The 18,778-nt window shown below is 44.9% G+C and overlaps 6 protein-coding genes across 6 annotated transcripts; 4 read left to right on the top strand and 2 right to left on the bottom strand.

Moving 5' to 3' along the window:
* Nucleotides 1-3,555: 3,555 nt before the first annotated feature.
* On the bottom strand, nucleotides 3,556-5,678 carry LOC108026964 (Golgi pH regulator A). The gene is made up of 7 exons (XM_017098179.3): nucleotides 5,472-5,678; nucleotides 5,140-5,410; nucleotides 4,856-5,081; nucleotides 4,606-4,790; nucleotides 4,368-4,549; nucleotides 4,123-4,308; nucleotides 3,556-4,068 (listed from the first exon to the last, which is right to left on the bottom strand). Exons 1-7 carry the CDS (start codon nucleotides 5,511-5,513, stop codon nucleotides 3,793-3,795), a joined length of 1,368 nt encoding a protein of 455 aa, XP_016953668.1. The 5' UTR covers nucleotides 5,514-5,678; the 3' UTR covers nucleotides 3,556-3,792.
* A 316-nt stretch (nucleotides 5,679-5,994) lies between these two features.
* LOC108026911 (nischarin) lies at nucleotides 5,995-8,868 on the top strand. Its single transcript, XM_017098120.3, has 4 exons — nucleotides 5,995-6,315; nucleotides 6,377-6,610; nucleotides 7,522-8,401; nucleotides 8,466-8,868. The coding sequence occupies exons 1-4, from the start codon at nucleotides 6,103-6,105 to the stop codon at nucleotides 8,609-8,611; spliced, it is 1,473 nt and encodes a 490-aa protein (XP_016953609.1). The 5' UTR covers nucleotides 5,995-6,102; the 3' UTR covers nucleotides 8,612-8,868.
* On the top strand, nucleotides 6,640-7,488 carry LOC108026910 (ankyrin repeat and LEM domain-containing protein 1). Its single transcript, XM_050887648.1, has 2 exons — nucleotides 6,640-6,758; nucleotides 6,813-7,488. Exons 1-2 carry the CDS (start codon nucleotides 6,674-6,676, stop codon nucleotides 7,451-7,453), a joined length of 726 nt encoding a protein of 241 aa, XP_050743605.1. The 5' UTR covers nucleotides 6,640-6,673; the 3' UTR covers nucleotides 7,454-7,488.
* Nucleotides 8,869-9,067: 199 nt separating the features above from the next.
* Nucleotides 9,068-11,027, top strand: LOC108026500 (uncharacterized). Its single transcript, XM_017097447.3, has one exon. It carries the CDS (start codon nucleotides 9,150-9,152, stop codon nucleotides 10,944-10,946), a length of 1,797 nt encoding a protein of 598 aa, XP_016952936.1. The 5' UTR covers nucleotides 9,068-9,149; the 3' UTR covers nucleotides 10,947-11,027.
* A 92-nt stretch (nucleotides 11,028-11,119) lies between these two features.
* On the bottom strand, nucleotides 11,120-18,382 carry LOC108026807 (uncharacterized). The gene is made up of 7 exons (XM_017097971.3): nucleotides 17,361-18,382; nucleotides 16,992-17,296; nucleotides 16,404-16,928; nucleotides 16,255-16,345; nucleotides 14,862-15,712; nucleotides 14,429-14,796; nucleotides 11,120-12,420 (listed from the first exon to the last, which is right to left on the bottom strand). The coding sequence occupies exons 1-7, from the start codon at nucleotides 18,253-18,255 to the stop codon at nucleotides 11,565-11,567; spliced, it is 3,891 nt and encodes a 1,296-aa protein (XP_016953460.1). The 5' UTR covers nucleotides 18,256-18,382; the 3' UTR covers nucleotides 11,120-11,564.
* LOC108026479 (uncharacterized) lies at nucleotides 12,608-14,413 on the top strand. Its single transcript, XM_050887457.1, is given in 4 exon segments — nucleotides 12,608-13,279; nucleotides 13,282-13,587; nucleotides 13,589-14,252; nucleotides 14,255-14,413. Coding segments are annotated over 4 exon segments (1,785 nt in total). The 3' UTR covers nucleotides 14,398-14,413.
* Nucleotides 18,383-18,778: the final 396 nt, after the last annotated feature.

Genomic DNA, 18,778 nt, shown 5'->3' with positions numbered 1-18,778 from the left:
CCTCTACTTTTAAAGTAAGGGTAAAAAGGTTAAAAATGAGATTTTAGCCTTGAAATCAAACAAATTCTTCAAATTCATTGTTTTAAAATCCATATGTTTAATTAACTTTTACGCAGTTACCTCAAAGCGAAAAACCTCCTTGATGTCTCACCGTGTCCTTCCTCCATCGCCTGGGAAGATGGCTATTGAGCCCCGTCTAATAAGCTGACAAATTGGCATGCAAACCATAAGTCCACACAGATAGCTCAGCACCTACATTGTGCTCGCTCAAAGGGTAATAAAGCAATCTGTGGGATATCGGGTCGACAAACTACTTGCCACCTTGGTGCTCTTTCAGGTGCAGCCGAAGTCAGAGGGGCTGAGACGAGTCTCACCTATGACAAACATGCCTTATCAACATTTATGGCACTTTTATGGGGCATGCCACACTCACGTGCCCGTTAAACTTTGGCGTGAGTTGTGCGAAAAGCATTGGAGTGCAAAATGGAGCAATAATCCCGGAAAAGATGGCAGGTGAAAGTGCGAGGCTGAGGGAAGAGCACCTGTATAACAAATAGCTGCACAGGGGGTCACTCGTTAATTTCACACGCGATGTGCCGTTCATTTCGCATGTTTCATTTTAACGCTGATCAAATTATTACGTCCCTGTTTAGATATCTGCCCTCCGCTCTATATGACCTTCGCTCACTCACCTCATTCACAGAATCAGCAGCATCATGATTATCCTCGATGATGGCGCACAGCTGAGTTCTGTTGAGCATAAAAAAACATGTTTCACATGCATCCAGGCTGGTCAGCAAAAAACGTTAATACATTTTACAGAAATAGGGTGCCTAGCCATGGGTAGGGAACTTAAGTACATAAATTGAGGCTTTAACTAATGAGAAATTTAAATGATTCGCCTATAGTGACACCAAGGCTGGTACCTATATACCCGATAAATCTATTTAAATATTAACAAACAGTTTAGGAACCCTGTTTAGCCGCCAACTCCAATTGCTAGGCTATCATTACTCAGGGCCTGGGAACGTTGCAGAACTTTTAAATATTTGATAGAGCAAATAATTTGATTGCGAATACTGCCACTGGGTAGAGATATTTTGTATTCAGTTTTTAAGCTTTACGACCAGGTGGATATTCTTTCATGCCAGGCCTAATGAACCGGATTTTGCTATATATAGGAGACGCTCTCTTTTCATTTCCTCTGTGGACTGACCATCGCGTTCTACGGGCATTTATGGCTTTCGTCTGGTAATCAGTGTAATAATTGCCAAGTGCTTTGATTACTCTGCTGTTGCACTTTCATCCGGCGGAACCATGGCTTTAATTATGTGGAGCCGTCCTCTAATGAGTCGCCCAGCTCGTCGATGGAGGCGGTGATGGTTGTCCTAATTAGTTGGTTGGTTGCTAGGTGGGAACACTTGGACCCAGGCAATCGACAAGGTTAAATGGACCAAAGCGAAGGCAAAAGGTTAACGGATGGCAAACGATGGTCATTAAGCCCGATCCAGTTGGGTGCGGATGGAGAAAAAATGCGATCGAGCTAATGTGATATCGAGCAATTTTCGCCACTAACCATCCCCTCCTTAATTTCCTTCTACTTAAGTTTGGAATGCGCCAGCTCATTAGCCACTTAGTGTTTAAAAACAAATTTTTCCTATAAAACTACTGTAGCTAAATATACTCCCCAAGTGGAGTTGTTGATACTTTTTGTTTTATAAGCCCCTCTTCGACTGATACAACCATTTATCTCCCTACCTGATTGAAGGAAAAATACCTTCTCGTGAAGCATCAACGAAATCCCCCACGTGCTATTATCCCAGGCACATTTTTCTCACGGCGAATCGTATGTAAATCTAACGAAGACCTATTGCATAACTTGTCGCAAATTCGTCAGCAATCTGAACAAGCGCCTCCCGCTTATGCTAATGTCTTTCTCATGCCCCGAGGCGAGACTCAGACAGATAACCGCGGTCACAAACGCCAGTTGTTACCTTAAGGGAAACCGAAACTGAAGGGCAGGCGCGAATCTGAAGCAATGCAAGACGAAAGGTCAAAAGTCAAGCAGGAAATATGCTAAATATGCATGGGGCCATCAAGAGATACGAGAAAAGGGGTAGGGACGATGAGGCTTTGTTTGCGAAACAACAGACCTCCAAAAAACATACCTTAAGCCAGGCTATATGTTTCCTGTCGATAGGATCTCCTAGGTATATTATGGATAGAAGAGGATGGGGCAACTTTCGAAACTAGGCGGAGAAGACAACCGAAGGTGCAAACAAGGACACTAATTGAATTTATGCTAATTAGTCCACCGTGACTAGGGCATGCAGCGTTAATTATGGCAGCCCCGGCATACGGGGCGTATGCGTAATGTAAATGAAATTCTAATCAATTGCTCGGCAAATTTGCATAATGGCCATGAAGTCGGCCCAGGCAAGTGGAGCAGGCCAACACACATTATCAATCACTAATCGATGAAATCGATAAGGTTAAAAGTAAACACGCAAAAGGGGGGCAAACGGAGCCCCATTTTCCCTACTATTTTCTGTCTAATTAGGCAAAGCGTTGTCTCTCCTCCGTATTAGTTACCAATTCAACGGGCTTCCAGCTGATTGCTTCCCCATCATATACTGCGCTTTTGATGCAGTTTTGGGTACGCGACCTTCTAGGTTTTTTCGCAGCCCGTCTTCTTTTTTGTCGCCCTGTGGGAACCCTTCAATCATTTTTATTTCATGATTTATTCATCTAGACACTCGAAATGCTTCTCGCTCGGTTGGATCTGCGGCAGCCGCAACATTTTAATGGCATTTTTAGCCAGCAATGTGCGCACATGGGTATATCCCTACATATCCTTATCTGGCGGCCTGGGACCGGGGACAGTTGCCAGTTTTTATTTTTCTGTGCCGTAATATCTTTTTTTCGGGACTTTTAAAAAGTTGCCCATCTTTAATTGTAATTGCAATTTTATGTTGCCGTTTGTCCTGTGCCCTTAAGGGCCCCTGAAATGGAATTGAATGCTAGAGAAGTGGCTTTAAAAATGGCCTCAGGTGTTAGCGAGGTATATGTAATGAAACGGAGGATATTTTTCGCTGGCCACATTTCCTTGTTATTTTAAAGAAAAACTTCCAATATCGCCTAAGCAAAGCTGATAACATTTAAGTGAGTCCCTGGAAGATAAACATTATTTTACAAAAAATATTTACAAATTATGTTTTATATTTTTGTACTCGTCCTAAACTAACCCCTTATATATTCCCTCCCTAAACTTACGCCCGCTTAGTTATCCAACAATAATTTGCAGTTTACCTCAAGAAGCTACAGAGCAATTTATTGCGGGAATGTTGGGAATGAAATACAGTACAAAATTTTAGCTGCTCAAATGTTAGGACGTGACTCACTCAACATTGAGCTAACCTTGGCAGGGCAGGCAACTGGTAACCATAACCTAAAGACCTAAATCAAATAGCTGAACAGCTTTTTTGAAAGCTTGAAAACAGTATGTTCAAGCTTCGTAAAACACCCCTATTTGAGAAAGGGGATATTTCTCAGGACTTTTATAGAGACAAACAGTTCGTTGCTTTATTTTACTTAAGGAAGCCTATGTAACTCTGATTTTTGTGCATCGTTATACAGTTAAATATCTTATTCTGCTCTACATACATACACACTGGTATATACACGGATTTACATAACTTAAAGCTTGCAATAATTACGCTAACTGATTCTAAATCAATCCTGCTTATCCTAAAAGAAGAGCTCTGTGGGCTCTCCCAAGCGCTCAAGTTTAGATCAGTGAGGATCTGAATCGTCCACGCGATGTGGCTTGCGTGACAGATAAAGAACAATGATGGTGGTCAAGGCGCTGACCAGGAATATGACGTCGAACCATCGATGGTAGAAGTTGAAGTGCAGATTTCCCAGAACTTCCGTGATGATCACCCGATACTCCGCCGGCATGTTCATGCGCATCAGCAGCACCGAGGAACAGAAATACATGCCCATGATCTGGCCCAAAATCAGGACGATTATGTTGCTCGATTTGCTTGATGAAATGCGGTAAAAGAACTAGAAGAAATCGAACTTAGCCACTGTATAATCTTAATATCATAGCAAACCCACCTTTGTGAGTGTTAGCAATAAGCCCCTTATTGAGGTAACCACAATGCAGCCGACGAGCAGAAAGGATATATGCTGGCTCCAAAAGGCAAAGTCTATGTCAAAGCCGCACCAATGAATGGCAATCTCTAGGCCACGTGTAACTGGATCCTTGCGACCCACCCTATCGAAGATGATGTTGATGCAACACTATCAAATAAGGGTGTTATCATTAACAAAACTACTTCTTTCATCAATTATAGACCTACCATAAATATCTTATAGACACAATACACACTGAAAAAATGACCCAGGACATTGAAGTACTTTCCTTTCAATGTTTGAGACCATCTTTGGCGTTCTTCCATATTTTTCAAGGAATTTAGTTCCAAGAAAACAGATCGTAAAAGTTCCTCCAATCCGTAAACTTCTTGTTTCAATTGATTGATATCTAAAACATATATACATAAAAATTATATTAAAATCGTTTTAAGGGCCAATAACCACCTTCGCCATTGCTCGTGTTGCGGTGGACCGCCGAGGTCAGCATATCCCAAATTCTGGGTTTGGCAGGATGAACCTTGTTGTGGTTAAAGACGGCCAGGGCAATCCTCCGCTTCTTGGCCGTCAGCATGTCTACTGTCAGAGCCAATCGTCGCTCGAAGCAGATGATGTCATTTCGGGACACTGGCCTGCCAAAAAAGAGAAATAAGTGCACACACAGAGATAAGAGGGACTTTTATAGCAATTCGATTACTTGATGAAGTAGGTCATGCTGGTGTAGGGATAGTTGACGGCACCAAAGCCGGAGAGTATGGCCATTACGGTGACCCCAATCACACTAATCCGGGAAACGCCCTGTTCGATCGTAAAGATGCCATTGGAGGCGCTTAGCAAGGGAAAGGGCTCTCCAATCCGCCAAAGTCCATAGAGAAAGACAAACCAACAGAATGTGGTCAGAATTCTGACCCACCTATCGGAAACTAGAAAGAAAAGATAAAGTTACAGGGGAAACTCGAGCCCACATAAACTGTTGCTTACAGAAGGAAATGCTGTGTATCACAGAGTAGCAAATGTATATGGGTATCACAGCCGTCGTCATGAGGAGTAGCAACGTGAGACCCAGTCGCCAATGGAAGTATCTCGAACTGGACTCCAGAACGCCGATGATTTCGAATATGATTAATTCGAACATGGTAATGGACAAGGCGAAGGTGGATGAAAAGATCAATTGAACGGATATGTGTCGTATCTCATAGTGCTTGAACAGTTCCTTGTTGAAAAAGAGCCAGCCGCCGGCGAAAAATACCATCTGCAATTGAGTAAATAGGAGTTATTTTACTCCACACATCCAAATCGGGACTCCCACTTGCCTGCGACACAAATACGATCACACAGTCGCCCAGGAAGGCCATTTTTAGGCCTCGTCTTCCTTCAGCTCGGTTATGTCAATTACTCTTGAAGTTGCCTGGTCACTGGCATTGTTTAGCTAAGCTAATCAACTTAAAATCCAATTGTTCTTAGAACTCAAAATGCCAACAAGCAAATATAAACAAAAAAGCCGAATGTCTAACAATCGATTTTTCGATAACACTTGAAGAAGGGCTATTTATATACCAAAAATATACTGTTTGGTATGCTGTCACTTATTTATTCTTGGCTATGTTTTATTTAGTTTTAATTATGCTTATACATTGAATAGTTTTATTTAAAAATACATTTAAGACGTTCCTCGTTACCGTAATGAAATCGAACTTAAAAAACTCAAAAATGAGAACAGAAATATTTAAGTAAAAACAATAATTTCGCAATTTTATTTGTACATATCTTGACCAGTATTTTTTGCCTATAGCTAGTCTTAGCTATTTCTCCTGTTATTTTCTCTCTCTGCTCTGACAGCATTCCTGGCAACACTGGCTGATTGGACAATGTTTATCAAATGATTACCTGCTGGATGCGGATCCGGATGCTTGACGAAATCTCAGGGAAGCGGAAAGGACAGCGATGGCTTGCTATTATCGCCAGCACGAGGACACCACGGTGACGGTACCGAGGTTCACGAACGAGAACTCCAGCGGAACGACCTACTACGACATCAAGGTGCGGGTGGGCAAGTTCGAGTGGGTGGTGGAGCGGCGCTACAGGGATTTTGCGAGTCTCCACGAGAAGCTGGTAGGCGAGATATCCATCAGCAAGAAGCTGCTGCCGCCGAAGAAGGTACGCCCCCAAAGAACTTGGTGGATCTGCATGCTTACGCACATATGTGAATAATTTCCAGCTGGTCGGAAACAAACAGCCCTCTTTTTTGGAGCAGCGCCGCGAACAGCTGGAAACATATCTGCAGGAGCTTCTCATCTACTTCCGGACAGAACTGCCGCGGGCTCTGGCCGAGTTCCTGGATTTCAACAAGTACGACATAATTTATCTGCTGCAGGATCTGGCCAAACTGTTCAACGAAAGTGGGGATGCACTGCTTAGCTCCAAGAAGGAGTACAACCTCTCAGCCCTGGAGGTGAGTAGCAAAGATAGGTCTTCCCTTTGAGTTTCATGTTAGTTCACGTTCTTACTGTGAAACATGTCTAAATTATTAGTATTTGGTTTGATCCAAACTAACCCAGTGCAGCTCGGAAACATTTTCAATCTCCTAGTCCAAGCTAGAGGTATTAACTACTCGCTGGGTACCCTCTACAAACATCACACTAACTTCTCTGCAGAGTTGGAAAAGACCATCAATTCAGAAAGCAATTTCAAGAAAATCAGTCTCCTTGACAAGTATGTCCGACAGCATAGTAAATGGTTTCGAGAGAATGACTGCCTTAGTCGGCACTACTTCAACTATTTGTTGCTGGATCCTCGAGTTACGAACAAACTGAGGGAACGAGCTGGTCGTCTTCATCTAATAGATGTTTGGTATACCTTCCTAAAAGCCATTTTCTACGTGGGAAAAGGCAAGGCAAAACGTCCTTATGTTCATTTAAAAAAGGCCCAAAAATTGCTGAAGGAAACCAACAGCATTACGTTAGTCAAGGACCCCAAGTTAGCCTTAATAGTGTCCATCTGGAGGGAAAAACGTGGGGTCTTACTAATACGGGCTTTTCAAGGAATTTCGTCACAAGATGCAGAAACTCGTGAGGCATCCATTCTCGATGCTCTAAGTATGAATCACTTGACCAACCGGCGATTGGGCGTATACTGTGGTTTAGCTCGAAGCAGTTTATCGAGTAAGGAGCGAAAGTATCTGGGGATAGCTTTGCTGTACAAGTTGATGCTGAAATTCCTAGCAACCGAAGAGAAAGAACTATTTCCGCTAAAGAGCACCAAAACGGATGAATTCAAAGCTGCAATGGCATCTTAATATAGCTTAATATATCTTTCATAATATATCACTTACCACAGTGCTTTTATTTTTACCCCCTTTTACAGGTTTTCGCTATTAGTGAGCGGCTAAGTCTTCCCTGTCCGCCGAGCTTGGATCGCGGTGGCGAATTCGACTTCTCGCATGTGCTGGACTTTTGCACACAGCTGGTGTCTTTAGTGGTCACCCCGGTTAAGGACAATGGCAGCTATGTCCAAGACTACAATACGGTAGACGTGCCAATCGGCCGAAGCAACATCATTCCGAACAGACTAAACTTCAATCTGAATGCCTTTCGCAATCTCAAGACGCTCAAGTTCTCCGCCTTGTCCACGGAAAACATTGTGGACATCGAGCTCCTGAAGCCGACTCTTCAGACAATCTGTGTCCACAACACAACCATACAAAACATAAACCAAGTGCTTCTGTGCGACAATCTGCATAAGCACTGTGATGTGCCAAGCCTGCTGCCAGAGACAATCATAGCATCCCCCTCCAGTTCCGGATCCTCCTCTTCGAATAGCAGTTCCTTGGTTAGTGCGGACGCCTGGCAGGAGCTAACCGAATTGGATCTGACGGGCAATCTGCTCACCCAGATCGATGGCAGTGTGAGAACAGCTCCAAAACTCAAAAGCCTGATTCTCGAACAGAATCGAATACGGACCGTCCAAAATCTTGCCGAGCTTCCCCAACTCCACTTGCTTTCGCTGTCCGGAAATCTAATAGCAGAGTGCGTGGACTGGCACTTGACGATGGGAAATCTTGTCACTCTAAAGCTGGCTCAGAATAAAATCAAGACCCTGAGTGGTCTGCGCAAGTTGCTTTCTCTGGTCAATCTGGATCTTAGCTCGAATCTAATCGAGGAGCTCGATGAGGTTGATCATGTAGCCAATCTTCCGCTTCTGGAAACTCTGCGGCTTACTGGAAATCCCCTAGCGGGCAGTGTGGGTATGTATTTATTTGATTATATTTTGTCGAGCTCTTAATTAATATTAAACTTTCAACTCGGCAGACTACCGTTCCCGTGTCTTGGCTCGGTTCCATGAACGTGCTGGTGAAATATCTCTGGACAATGAGCCTGGTAATCAGCAGGAACTAGATACGGCTTTGGTTTTGTCCGCTCTATTGCAATCGAAGCAACGACAGCAACAAAAGTGAGCCTTTTCAAACTGGATGGTTCTTGATTCCAAAACTTCACAAATCTCTTCAAGAAAATTCAAGCCTCATGGTTCGAAACGTATTATTGGTTGATTTTTCTTGCAATAACCCCCAACAGTTGAAATTCTGTAAAGGTTGTGGACATTTTAATAATTTAATGATTTGATATTTCCGCTGTTTATCCTTAATAATAACTTATTTTATGTGTTTTTTGTATTTCCATTCCATTTCTAAATAATATAAATGATGTATTCGTTTTTAATGTCTTTGTCCAACCTAAGTGCAATAAATCTATGCCACCTCCAAAAAAAAATAGTTAAGTAAATAAAGTAAACTATATATCCTTACAAAAATACATATACATCTTGACATTGACTTGATAATATGTAAACTGAGTAAGGAAGTATTTCAATATATTCCCATTTCCCTGCTTCTGATCAATGATAAGGGCAATCAACTCTGATTATATTTAATCACTTTAATTATTTCCAACCTTATAAGACAGGTGTAAAATCAATCAATAGTAAAATCAACCACCATGCGGACGGTTCTTGTATTCCTCTTGCTGCTTTCTACTCGTGTCCAGCTGCATCGCATCCGCGGAGGTCACAATATGACATTGGTGAAATCCGTGTTGTCAGCCATTCGCGGCAGGGAGAAGTGGAAAAATACGCCTATTTTTATGGGAGCCAAGGTGAATTCGAATGACCTGAACAACCTGATGATGTGGCTACAACATACTATGGAAGTAACTTGTCACACGGTGGATTCATCTACCCCAGCGCATAAGCAACATCCACTGGGTCACTATAATATCAATGCGGACGATTCTATCAGTCTTCTGTTTTGCCAAAGCAGCCAGGAACTGATTTGGTTTAATATGGACAAGGGTCTCCGACGATTACATCGTGTTCGGCTGATTGTAGTTTTACCCATCAAGCGAAGTGCATCTTACAAGTCCATAATGGGCATATTCAAGAGACTGTGGAACTTTCAGTTCCTCAATGTTCTTGTTCTACACAGAGATCAGATTTACTCTTATACTCCTTACCCGGATATACGTTTCTTTACGCTGGACCTAAATTCTGATCCGCTTTTTCCGCCATTTACAAACGATTTCCAAGGCTACATGGTATCCACACCAGTGGGAAATGATATACCTCGTGTGTTTTTTGTAAGGGATCCCAAAACTGGAAGCAAGAAGATCAGAGGATACGGATATCGCACATTCGTGGAGTATCTGAAGCGTCACAATGCCTCGTTGCATGTGAGTAACCCCCACCAGGAGCATGCCACCAACAGTAGTGTGAATATGGGACGGATTATGGAGCGGATAATGCAAGGCCAGTTGGAGATATCATTGCATCCTTATGTGGACGTGCCGGAGACTATGGGAGATCACAGCTATCCGTTGCTAGTGGCGCCCAATTGCCTAATAGTGCCGGTCAGAAATGAAATATCTCGTCACATGTACCTCCTGCTGCCTCTAAACCAGTGGAGTTGGATAACGCTACTCGGATCTGTGATCTATATTAGCGCAGTACTCTACTTGACTAAACCTGGTCAGGAACGTCGCACGTGGGATCAGAGGATTGGCTTTAATCTCCTGGACGGCATCAGTCGGATAATATATATTTGCTCGCCCTCAAGAGTTTACTGCCCAACACTGCGGTACTTCATGGTTTCATTACAGCTCACTATTCTGGGATTTGTAGTTACCAACCTGTACAGCATCCAGTTGGGCAGTTTCTTCACCACTTTGGTGGTGGGTGAGCAAGTGGATAGCATGGAACAGCTTATCCAGCAGCAGCAAAAGGTCCTGGTCAAACATTACGAGGTCAGCACGCTCTTGCGTCATGTGGAGCCCCACTTGGTTGACGGAGTATCCCGACTTCTAGTGGGCGCCAATGCCAGTGAACAGGTGTCCGCTCTGCTGGCTTTCAATCGCAGTTATGCCTACCCTTTCACCCTGGAGAGGTGGGAGTTTTTCTCCCTCCAACAGCAGTATGCCTTCAAGCCCATCTTTAGGTTCTCATCAGCGTGCCTGGGATCCCCTATCATAGGTTATCCGATGCGAGGCAACTGCCATCTGCAGCCCTCGCTCAACATATTTATAATGCGGATTCAGGCGGCAGGACTCTTGCAGCACTGGTTCGTTTCAGACTTCAACGATGCAATGCGCGCGGGTTACGTTAGACTCCTAGACAACGTCCTTGGATTTCATTCTCTGGACATCGATTCCTTGCGCCTGGGATGGGCAGTCCTTGGATGTGGATGGCTGTTATCAGCAATAATATTCCTTTGCGAGCGCTTGCGCTTTTACCATCGCCCCTAATTCAGGCTCTAATAACGTAATTATATCTACTTTACACTTAACCTGTCAATAAAATAATTTGGGCACACCAATTATACCATAATTTGACTACTTTCCAATTACTCAAACATAGCTATTTAATTTATATACTTGGTATAATCCCATTATGTCCTACAGATCCAATTTAAAGACTATTTTAAGGACAAGTAGATTTATTAAAATTACAATGCATGTATTTTCGTCATATACAAATGATTAGTTACCAATATCCAAGTGAATTTCAATGTTTAAGCGATATTTAAAATTTAAAGATACAGTTCCTATTGCAGAGGACTCTTACCCAGCGGTAAATGGATATTTTTTTCTTTCGACCGGAAATACGTTAATTAATAAACCTTTGTGAGATTTCAAGATGGTTCGTTAATGTCAAAAGTACTTATATAGATGCTACACAATATTAATTGCCTTCGTATTGTATTGTTTGTGCTTGGATGTCGCCATGCTACAGTCAGTTGCACTTTCTATTAAGAATCCAGGCTATGGCCAATGTGCGATCAAAATGTAAGGGGTGAAATCCAACTAGTAGTTCTGCCAGTGGAGAGTGTAGTCGCGTGATTTCAGCTTGCCGGGTGGCTTATATCATTGCGGGTGATGATGGTGCTGGGCGTGATAGTGCTGTTGCTCGGCAGCGGCCACTGCATCGAACATGGGCGTGTGGACCTCGCCCAGGAACTGTGGTGTGGGCGGGGCATTTGGCTCAGAGAGCTCGCCAATCAAAGGCATATCGATATCCGTGGCCAAGGAGCTCTGGCCGTACTGGCTCAATCCGTAGGGCTGCTGCTGCTGATGCTGCTGCACCACTGAAACTTGAGCGTAGTCGGGAGTGGCCTGCACCTGCTGCTGGGGATCCAGCATTACGGGAGCAGCTTCCATTTCTCCAAATTGTATTGGCCCGCTCTGCTGCACTGGCATGCTCTGATGAACTGGCAGATTCTGCACAGGTTCATGCTCCACTGGCGCCGACAAGTATTCCGGTTGAAGCTCCGCTTGGGGCTCATTCTGAAGATCCTGCCCTTCCATTTGTTGCTGGTGATCAACCTGTTGGTGATGCTGCTGCAATTGATGATCTTCCTGCGATGGCAACATTTCGGAGTTTTGGTCCGGGACATCGTCGGCAGCTTCGCTGATCTCCGCACCCTCGCCCGATGTTTCGCCGTCGCGTCGAACCAACCCCAACATGTCCAGCATATTGCGCTTCACGGCGTTCTCATTGGCCGCCTCCAAGCTCGGGTAGCAGGTGCTAAGTCCGCAGTTGGCCAAATGCTGAGCCATTTTGTTGCCGTTGCCGGTGGCAAAACCGCAGATGCAGTGCATCTCCTGCGGCATATTCACCTCCATGGCATCTACAAAGTTCCCATTACAATCGACGCCGTGACGGAATTGAGCTCGCTCGCAGCAGGTCTGATAATTGCACTTAACGCAGTGCAGCCAACCGCTGGAAATACAAAAGAGAAGTTCATTTTTATTGAAAGGTCACACACAAGTCTTACGCTACTTAAACCTCACCAATAAAAAACACCGATAAGACCAATCAGGATTTATTAAAGCATATTTACGCAATTACCTGCTGACTTATATACCTCTTGCTCAACTGCTATCCTTCCATAATCGAATCGACCACCATGTGCAGAGTGCTAACCATTCTGTTTCTGTTTTTAATACCGGAGCCAACATGTGGTTATAATGTGACATTGTTAAAATCTGTTTTAAGTGTCATCTCTACTCGTGAGCAGTGGACCAATACCCCAATTTTTGTGGGACACCATACGAAAAGACAAGATCTCAATGATCTGATTATTTGGCTTCATCAAACAATGGTAGTAACTAGCCTAACGACGGACACGTTTCTGCCACCGGAAGCCCTTAAGCCGCTGGGTCATATTCGATTGTCTAGAAACAATGCCATCGGTTTGTGTTTTTGTAATGGAAGACAGGATATTGTGTGGTTTGCGATGGATAGAAGTCTTCAGACACTACGTCGCATTCGATTGATCATCATGCTGCGCTCCCAAAGAAGTGCTTCCCACAAGGCTATTCAGTCCATATTCAACACACTGTGGCAATATCAGTTCCTCAAGGTTCTGGTCCTGCACAAAGATCAGATGTACTCCTACTTTCCATATCCGATACTTAGTTTTTACAAGGCTAACATTTATTCGAATCCCCTTTTTCCACCTGCCACACGGAATTTCCAGGGATATGTGGTGTCCACTCCGGCGGAGAAAGATATTCCCAGAGTGTTTCATTTACACGAAACTAGAACGGATCGCAGAGAGATGCGGGGAGAGAGAGAGATGCCTATCGTGCGTTTGTGGAGTATTTGCATCATCATAACGCCTCGCTACGCCTCACAAACCGTGACGAGAACCTTGACTCCACGACTAGTGTGAACATTAGCGCCATTTTGCAGTTAATGCTAGACGGACAACGTGAAATCTCATTGCACCCGTACGTAAGCACTCCACCAGGGACGGTGAAGAGTTACCCCTTGGCCATATACCAAAATTGTTTGATTGTGCCAGTGCGAAACGAGATCCCCAGACATATGTACCTCCTGCGACCATTCCATTTGCACAGCTGGTATATTATAATGTTTGCAGTTATTGTACATCAGCGGAATCCTCTATTGCGTGAGTCCAAAACTGTATGGAAGTACATGGCCTCAGCGCTTGGGCTTGAACTTTCTGGATGCCGTAAGCAAGATCCTTTACTTCAGCTCACCCACAAAAAATAACACAACATCTTGGCGAAGTTTCGTGGTTTTTGTACAACTGGCTGGCCTGGGATTCATTACCACAAGCTGGTACAACATTGAGTTGGACAGCTTTTTTACAACACTGGTCGTTGGTGAGCAGGTGAGTAGCATCGATCAGCTCATTCAGCAGCAGCAAAAAGTTCTGGTCAAGCAGTACGAAATCAACACGTTACTGCGCCATGTTGAGCCTCGTTTGGCGGACAAAGTGTCTTGGCTTCTGGTGGGCGTAAATGCCAGTGAGCAGGTAACAGCCCTGCTATGATTTAATCGCAGCTACGCGTACCCCTTCACCGAAGAGCGCTGGCAGTTCTTTGCCATGCAACAGCAATATGCATTTAAGCCGATATTTCGCTTTTCATCCGCTTGCCTGGGATCCCCACACATTGGTTACCCCATGCGCATTGACAGCCATTTTGAGCCGACCTTCAACCTGTTCATAATGAGGATTCAGGATGCCGGACTGCTTTCGCATTGGCTGGTCTCCGATTTTAACGATGCCATGCGAGCTGGATATGTGATATCACATATGGATATTAACCTATCGATGTGAACACTTTGCGACTGGGCTGGTGTGTTTTGGGAATTGTCTGGCTACTGTCGACATTGGTTTTCGCCTGCGAGCAGTGGCACCTGTACCCTTGGCGTCTGTTTGCTTAACTTAGTTTACGAATAAAATGCTTAAACTTACGTGTAGTGTGTCTCCTCGCTGGCGTAGTCGGTGTTGCACTCGGCACAAGTCTTGCCCTCCAGGAAGGCAAAGAATACTGGACGCTTGTAGGTGGAGAACGGCGGCTGCTCTCGGTGGTGGGTGCGAACCTTGGGCGGTGGAATCAACAACGAGTTGTTGAGCAAAAGTCGCACCGGCCTGTTGGTCTTAATCATGCTGACATGGTGCTGGACGGCATGCTGCTTAAGATCGCCTTTCTCAAGGAAGGTAAGCGAGCACTTCTGACAGCGCAGCGAGGGATCCCGCTTGTTGATGTGCTCGTCCAAATGCAGGAAGTAATGTTCAATGCGCAGCTGATTAACGATGCCGCGTTTTGAGAAATAGAATATCTGAAAGAAGCAATTTGTTTTAATACAAAAGCATTTAAGATTGCCAACTATTTCAATATACTTACATCCAAGCAGTAGGGACACTGCAGGAAGTTATGGTGCTTGTGGTCGTCGTAGAAATGACGAACCAAATCTCGGTGCGACGATGAACGATAACCGCAGGAGTGACACCAATAAGGCAGCTCCAGCGTGCTGTGCGCCTTCTGCAGATGGGCCGTCAAAAGGTGCAGGGAGTTGTGTCGCTGCTGGCAGATTAGGCAGTAGTACGAGGGCGAGCCCTCCGTCTTTGTCTCCGTTGGATGCATGATCTGATTGTGCTTGGCCAGAACCGACTCTGTGGGGTGCTTCTCAAGGCAGAAGAGGCACTGGAACTGGTGCTGCTTGCCCTCGGGCGAGATGTGCGACACCAAGTGCGTCTGCAGTTTTTCGTTGGAATCGAAGGAGTCGCCGTTCAGGCATATTGGACACTCCACGGTCTTGGCCAGGTTATTGTGAGCGGTTCGGGGCGTGCTGTACGGGAAGATCTCATAGTACTCGTCCGTGCCATCGCTTATGCCGTAGTAAAGCTCCTCCAAGCCCCTAAGGTCCTCGTCCTCCTTCTTAATGACCAAGGAAACCTTATCATCCTTTTCCTTCGGCTTTTTAGCAAGAGACTTTGGTCCCAGTGATTTATAAAGTGCTTTTGATGCCGACGCAGGTCCGGCCGCCTTCGAGGTCGACGCTTTGTCTCCTTTGGGCTGGTTGGTACTGCCTGGTGGTCGACCTGGCCCCTTCTTAATTGGAACTTGAGGTGGCGGCGTATTCATCGAGTTTGGTGGACGACCACGCTTGACTCCGGTGGGCATTAAGTCCCTTTCGCGATCTTTTTCCTTCTTTGGAATCTTGTTAGACACAACATAGTCGGCATCGTTGATTGCTGAAATCAAATAATGAATAAATGCCGTCTCATAAACTGTAAAAATGATCACTGCAGCATACAAACTCTTAACTTAAATTACATGCATGCTTCCATTTTTGATCTGGTTTCCACTTAAGGGGCAAAAAACTTAAATTATAACTTGCTTTTTTGCGTTCTATCACTCCAAATGAAAACGTAAATCAAATAAAAACAGTTCGTAAATTTCTTGCAGGTTTATTGGTGTTTCTCTTTAGAGTTATCTTTAAAATAAGTTAACACGAGAGATGCCAAATATTAAAACTTAAATTTTATGTGCATCATTTGAGCATATTCACAATATACTTCACATCCAATGATTTTATAACTTCACATAACACAATCAGAATATTAGGGTTTTGACCTGAGCTCTTCAATTGGCTTCAACTAAAAATTGTTCAATGAAACGAAATCATTTCACTTTGGAGTGAGAAACGCAGGCACTTTCTTAATGGGTTAACATTACGAATTATTCTATTCACGGCCTAAATGAACACTGGCTAGAAAAGTACGAAAGTACTAACGTTTCTTGAGGCGCTTGGGGGCCGCATTGGCCGGGGTCTCCTTGTAGTTGGCAGGCAGAACGCTCCAGTCCTTGAACGGATTGGTGGCCACCTAAGCGATAGAGACATTAAGTACTGATTAGCAATTTAGCAATAGATATTCTCCTTACCTGATACAGGCGCTGGGTGATGGTCTCATTGGTGGTCACCCTCGTCTGCTCAGCAATATGTATGATAATGTTGTTAAACGCCTGCAGGGCATATGTGCCGAAGGATTCGCGCCAGACCAGCTCGTCAAGGAACTGCTGAATCATCTGGCGCGAGAGCAGCGACAGGGTGTTCTGGAACATACGCGGCACAATCCGGCGCAAGTATTCCATTACCGCCGAGTTGTTATGTTTGGCGGTGTTGTCCGTGGCAGCGGCTTGCACGATATTTTTGAATCCCATGCTGAACAGGGTGATCTTGTCCACGGTCAAGTCAATGCAAATGGTGCTGTCCTTATGCACCCAGCGCGACAGTGGCTCCAGAATGGCCTGGAAACGCTTCTTGTAGTTGCGATCGCCATCTGTAATGGGCTCCACTGCCCGCAAGCGAATGGATTTCTCCGCGTAGTCATAGACGCCAAGAACCTCAACCTTAACTTGGCGCTGGGAACCGTCTTGGGAGGTGGTTCCTAGGGAAATCACTCCCACCTTGAATTATAGATTTTAAAAAAAGTTATTAAAGGCTTCTTTGAATTGACATCTATTAGTTACCTCCACAAACTTTCCGGGACCGCCCAATTTCTTGCACTTTTGATGCACAGCCAAAGTGCAAATAGCTCTTAGCCAAGTGTAGATTCCCTTGATGTAAACACTGTCCACCTTGACCCACTGCACCACATTCTGTATGCTGGTCTGGCAGGCCCAGTGGTAAATCAGCTTAAGCAAGAATGTGGGCGGGTGCTGGGCTCCTTCGAAAATGGAATTGTTGAAAACGGACACGAAGCGATAGGGGCAACAATCGCTGATCCACACATAGCCACCAGTATAAGGGAACTTGGTTACATCCGAATATATACCTAATAATGAAAGTATTGAATTAGACATGTAATTTTTGCCACTCAGAACTCTGGTAAGACTCACCCAGCTTCAGTTCGTTGTTGCGGTGGTTGATGCAGTGCTGCTGGGCGCGGAGGAGCCCCTCCTGCAGAAGCCACTCGCAGAACTTATTGGGCGTAAGCATGAGAACCAATTTAACCTTAGAGTCCAGCTTGCTACGGGTGGCTGCCATGTCCTTAATCTTTAGGAAGGGTTTGGCTAGCACTACTAGCGATGGGTATGTTTTGCCCTGCATTTTGTTGTCCTTGCCATCCTTGCCATCTTTGCCGTCCTTGCTTTCGTCGGTGCTGCCCACCACCAGACCGCCCACCGAATTAACCTCGGCGGGGCGGTAATTCTTCGGCGGCGACTCCATGTCCGATTTGGATTCCTTGGGCGATTTCCCGCTGCCCTTGGGTATGGGAGAAGACTTGCCAGAAGGAGAGGCAGCCGCAGCTGCTATAGCTCCCTTTTTGCCGAGCTTTGGAGAAGATAAGGAAGATGCGTTGGCCGCGGACACCGCTTTTTTGCCCGCAGACAGGGCCAGTCGCTTGGCCAGCGGCACATCGTCGTCGCCCTCGTCGGAAGACTCCAGGTAGGCGATGTTGGAGGGCTGTCTGGGCGGTCGGCCACGCCCACGTCCCGTGCCAGAGGCAGAGGCAGCGGGGGTTGGCGGGGGATCCGCCGCCTTAGGCGGCTTCTTGGGCAGCGTGGCCTCCTTGAGCTCCTGCAGCACCTTGCCCTTGAAGGAGTACGCCTGGAACACCTGGCCGCTGAAGAGCTCCTTGCCCTCGTTGGCGCTCACCGCGCTCTTGAGCGCACCCTTTACCGCGTTGTGCTCGTTGGTGATCTTCTCGTAGTACGCCAACTGAGCCGGCGAAAGTTCCTCCACCCAGAACTCCATGTCCAGGGAGATTTCACTTTTCGTTACGCGCGTCATCTTGTAGATAACTAATAACCGACCACTGGGCCAGTTAAGGCGGTATTTCTTAACTATTTAGCGCTGAAAGAATTTTTCCTTCGCTCGAATTAGCTTTTTTTGCGTGGATGTACCTGCTTGTGGAGAAACAGGGATGACACTATCGATAGTATCGGCTTGGGACGGGTAAAAAAATGGCTTGGTAATAGAATAGGCATATGAAAAAAAATAATCAAGACATTTGTTAGGTCCATAATTATATTTATAAATTCGCAATAATTAAATTGTTTATTTATGTAGATATTAATTTTAAAATAGTTTTTACCGTTCGAGCGCTGGAGAAACATCGATATTTACCTAGTTGAGTGAATGTTTTTTCCACCTATTTGTCCGATACCAAGGCGATAACATCGATGATTATTAAAATTCTACAAACTAATCGATGTTTCTACAAGAAAGGTAGCCCTGAAAAATGGCGCGAGTTTAAAACGTGTAAATTATTTCCTTCACTTCTTACGTCGATCTCAAAAGTAATTTAATAGTC

This window comes from Drosophila biarmipes, chromosome 2R (genome assembly GCF_025231255.1).
Source record: "Drosophila biarmipes strain raj3 chromosome 2R, RU_DBia_V1.1, whole genome shotgun sequence".
Lineage (NCBI taxonomy): Eukaryota > Metazoa > Arthropoda > Insecta > Diptera > Drosophilidae > Drosophila > Drosophila biarmipes.
The sequence above is the reverse complement of the archived record's forward strand: the minus strand, read 5'-3'. Positions and strand labels throughout refer to the sequence as shown.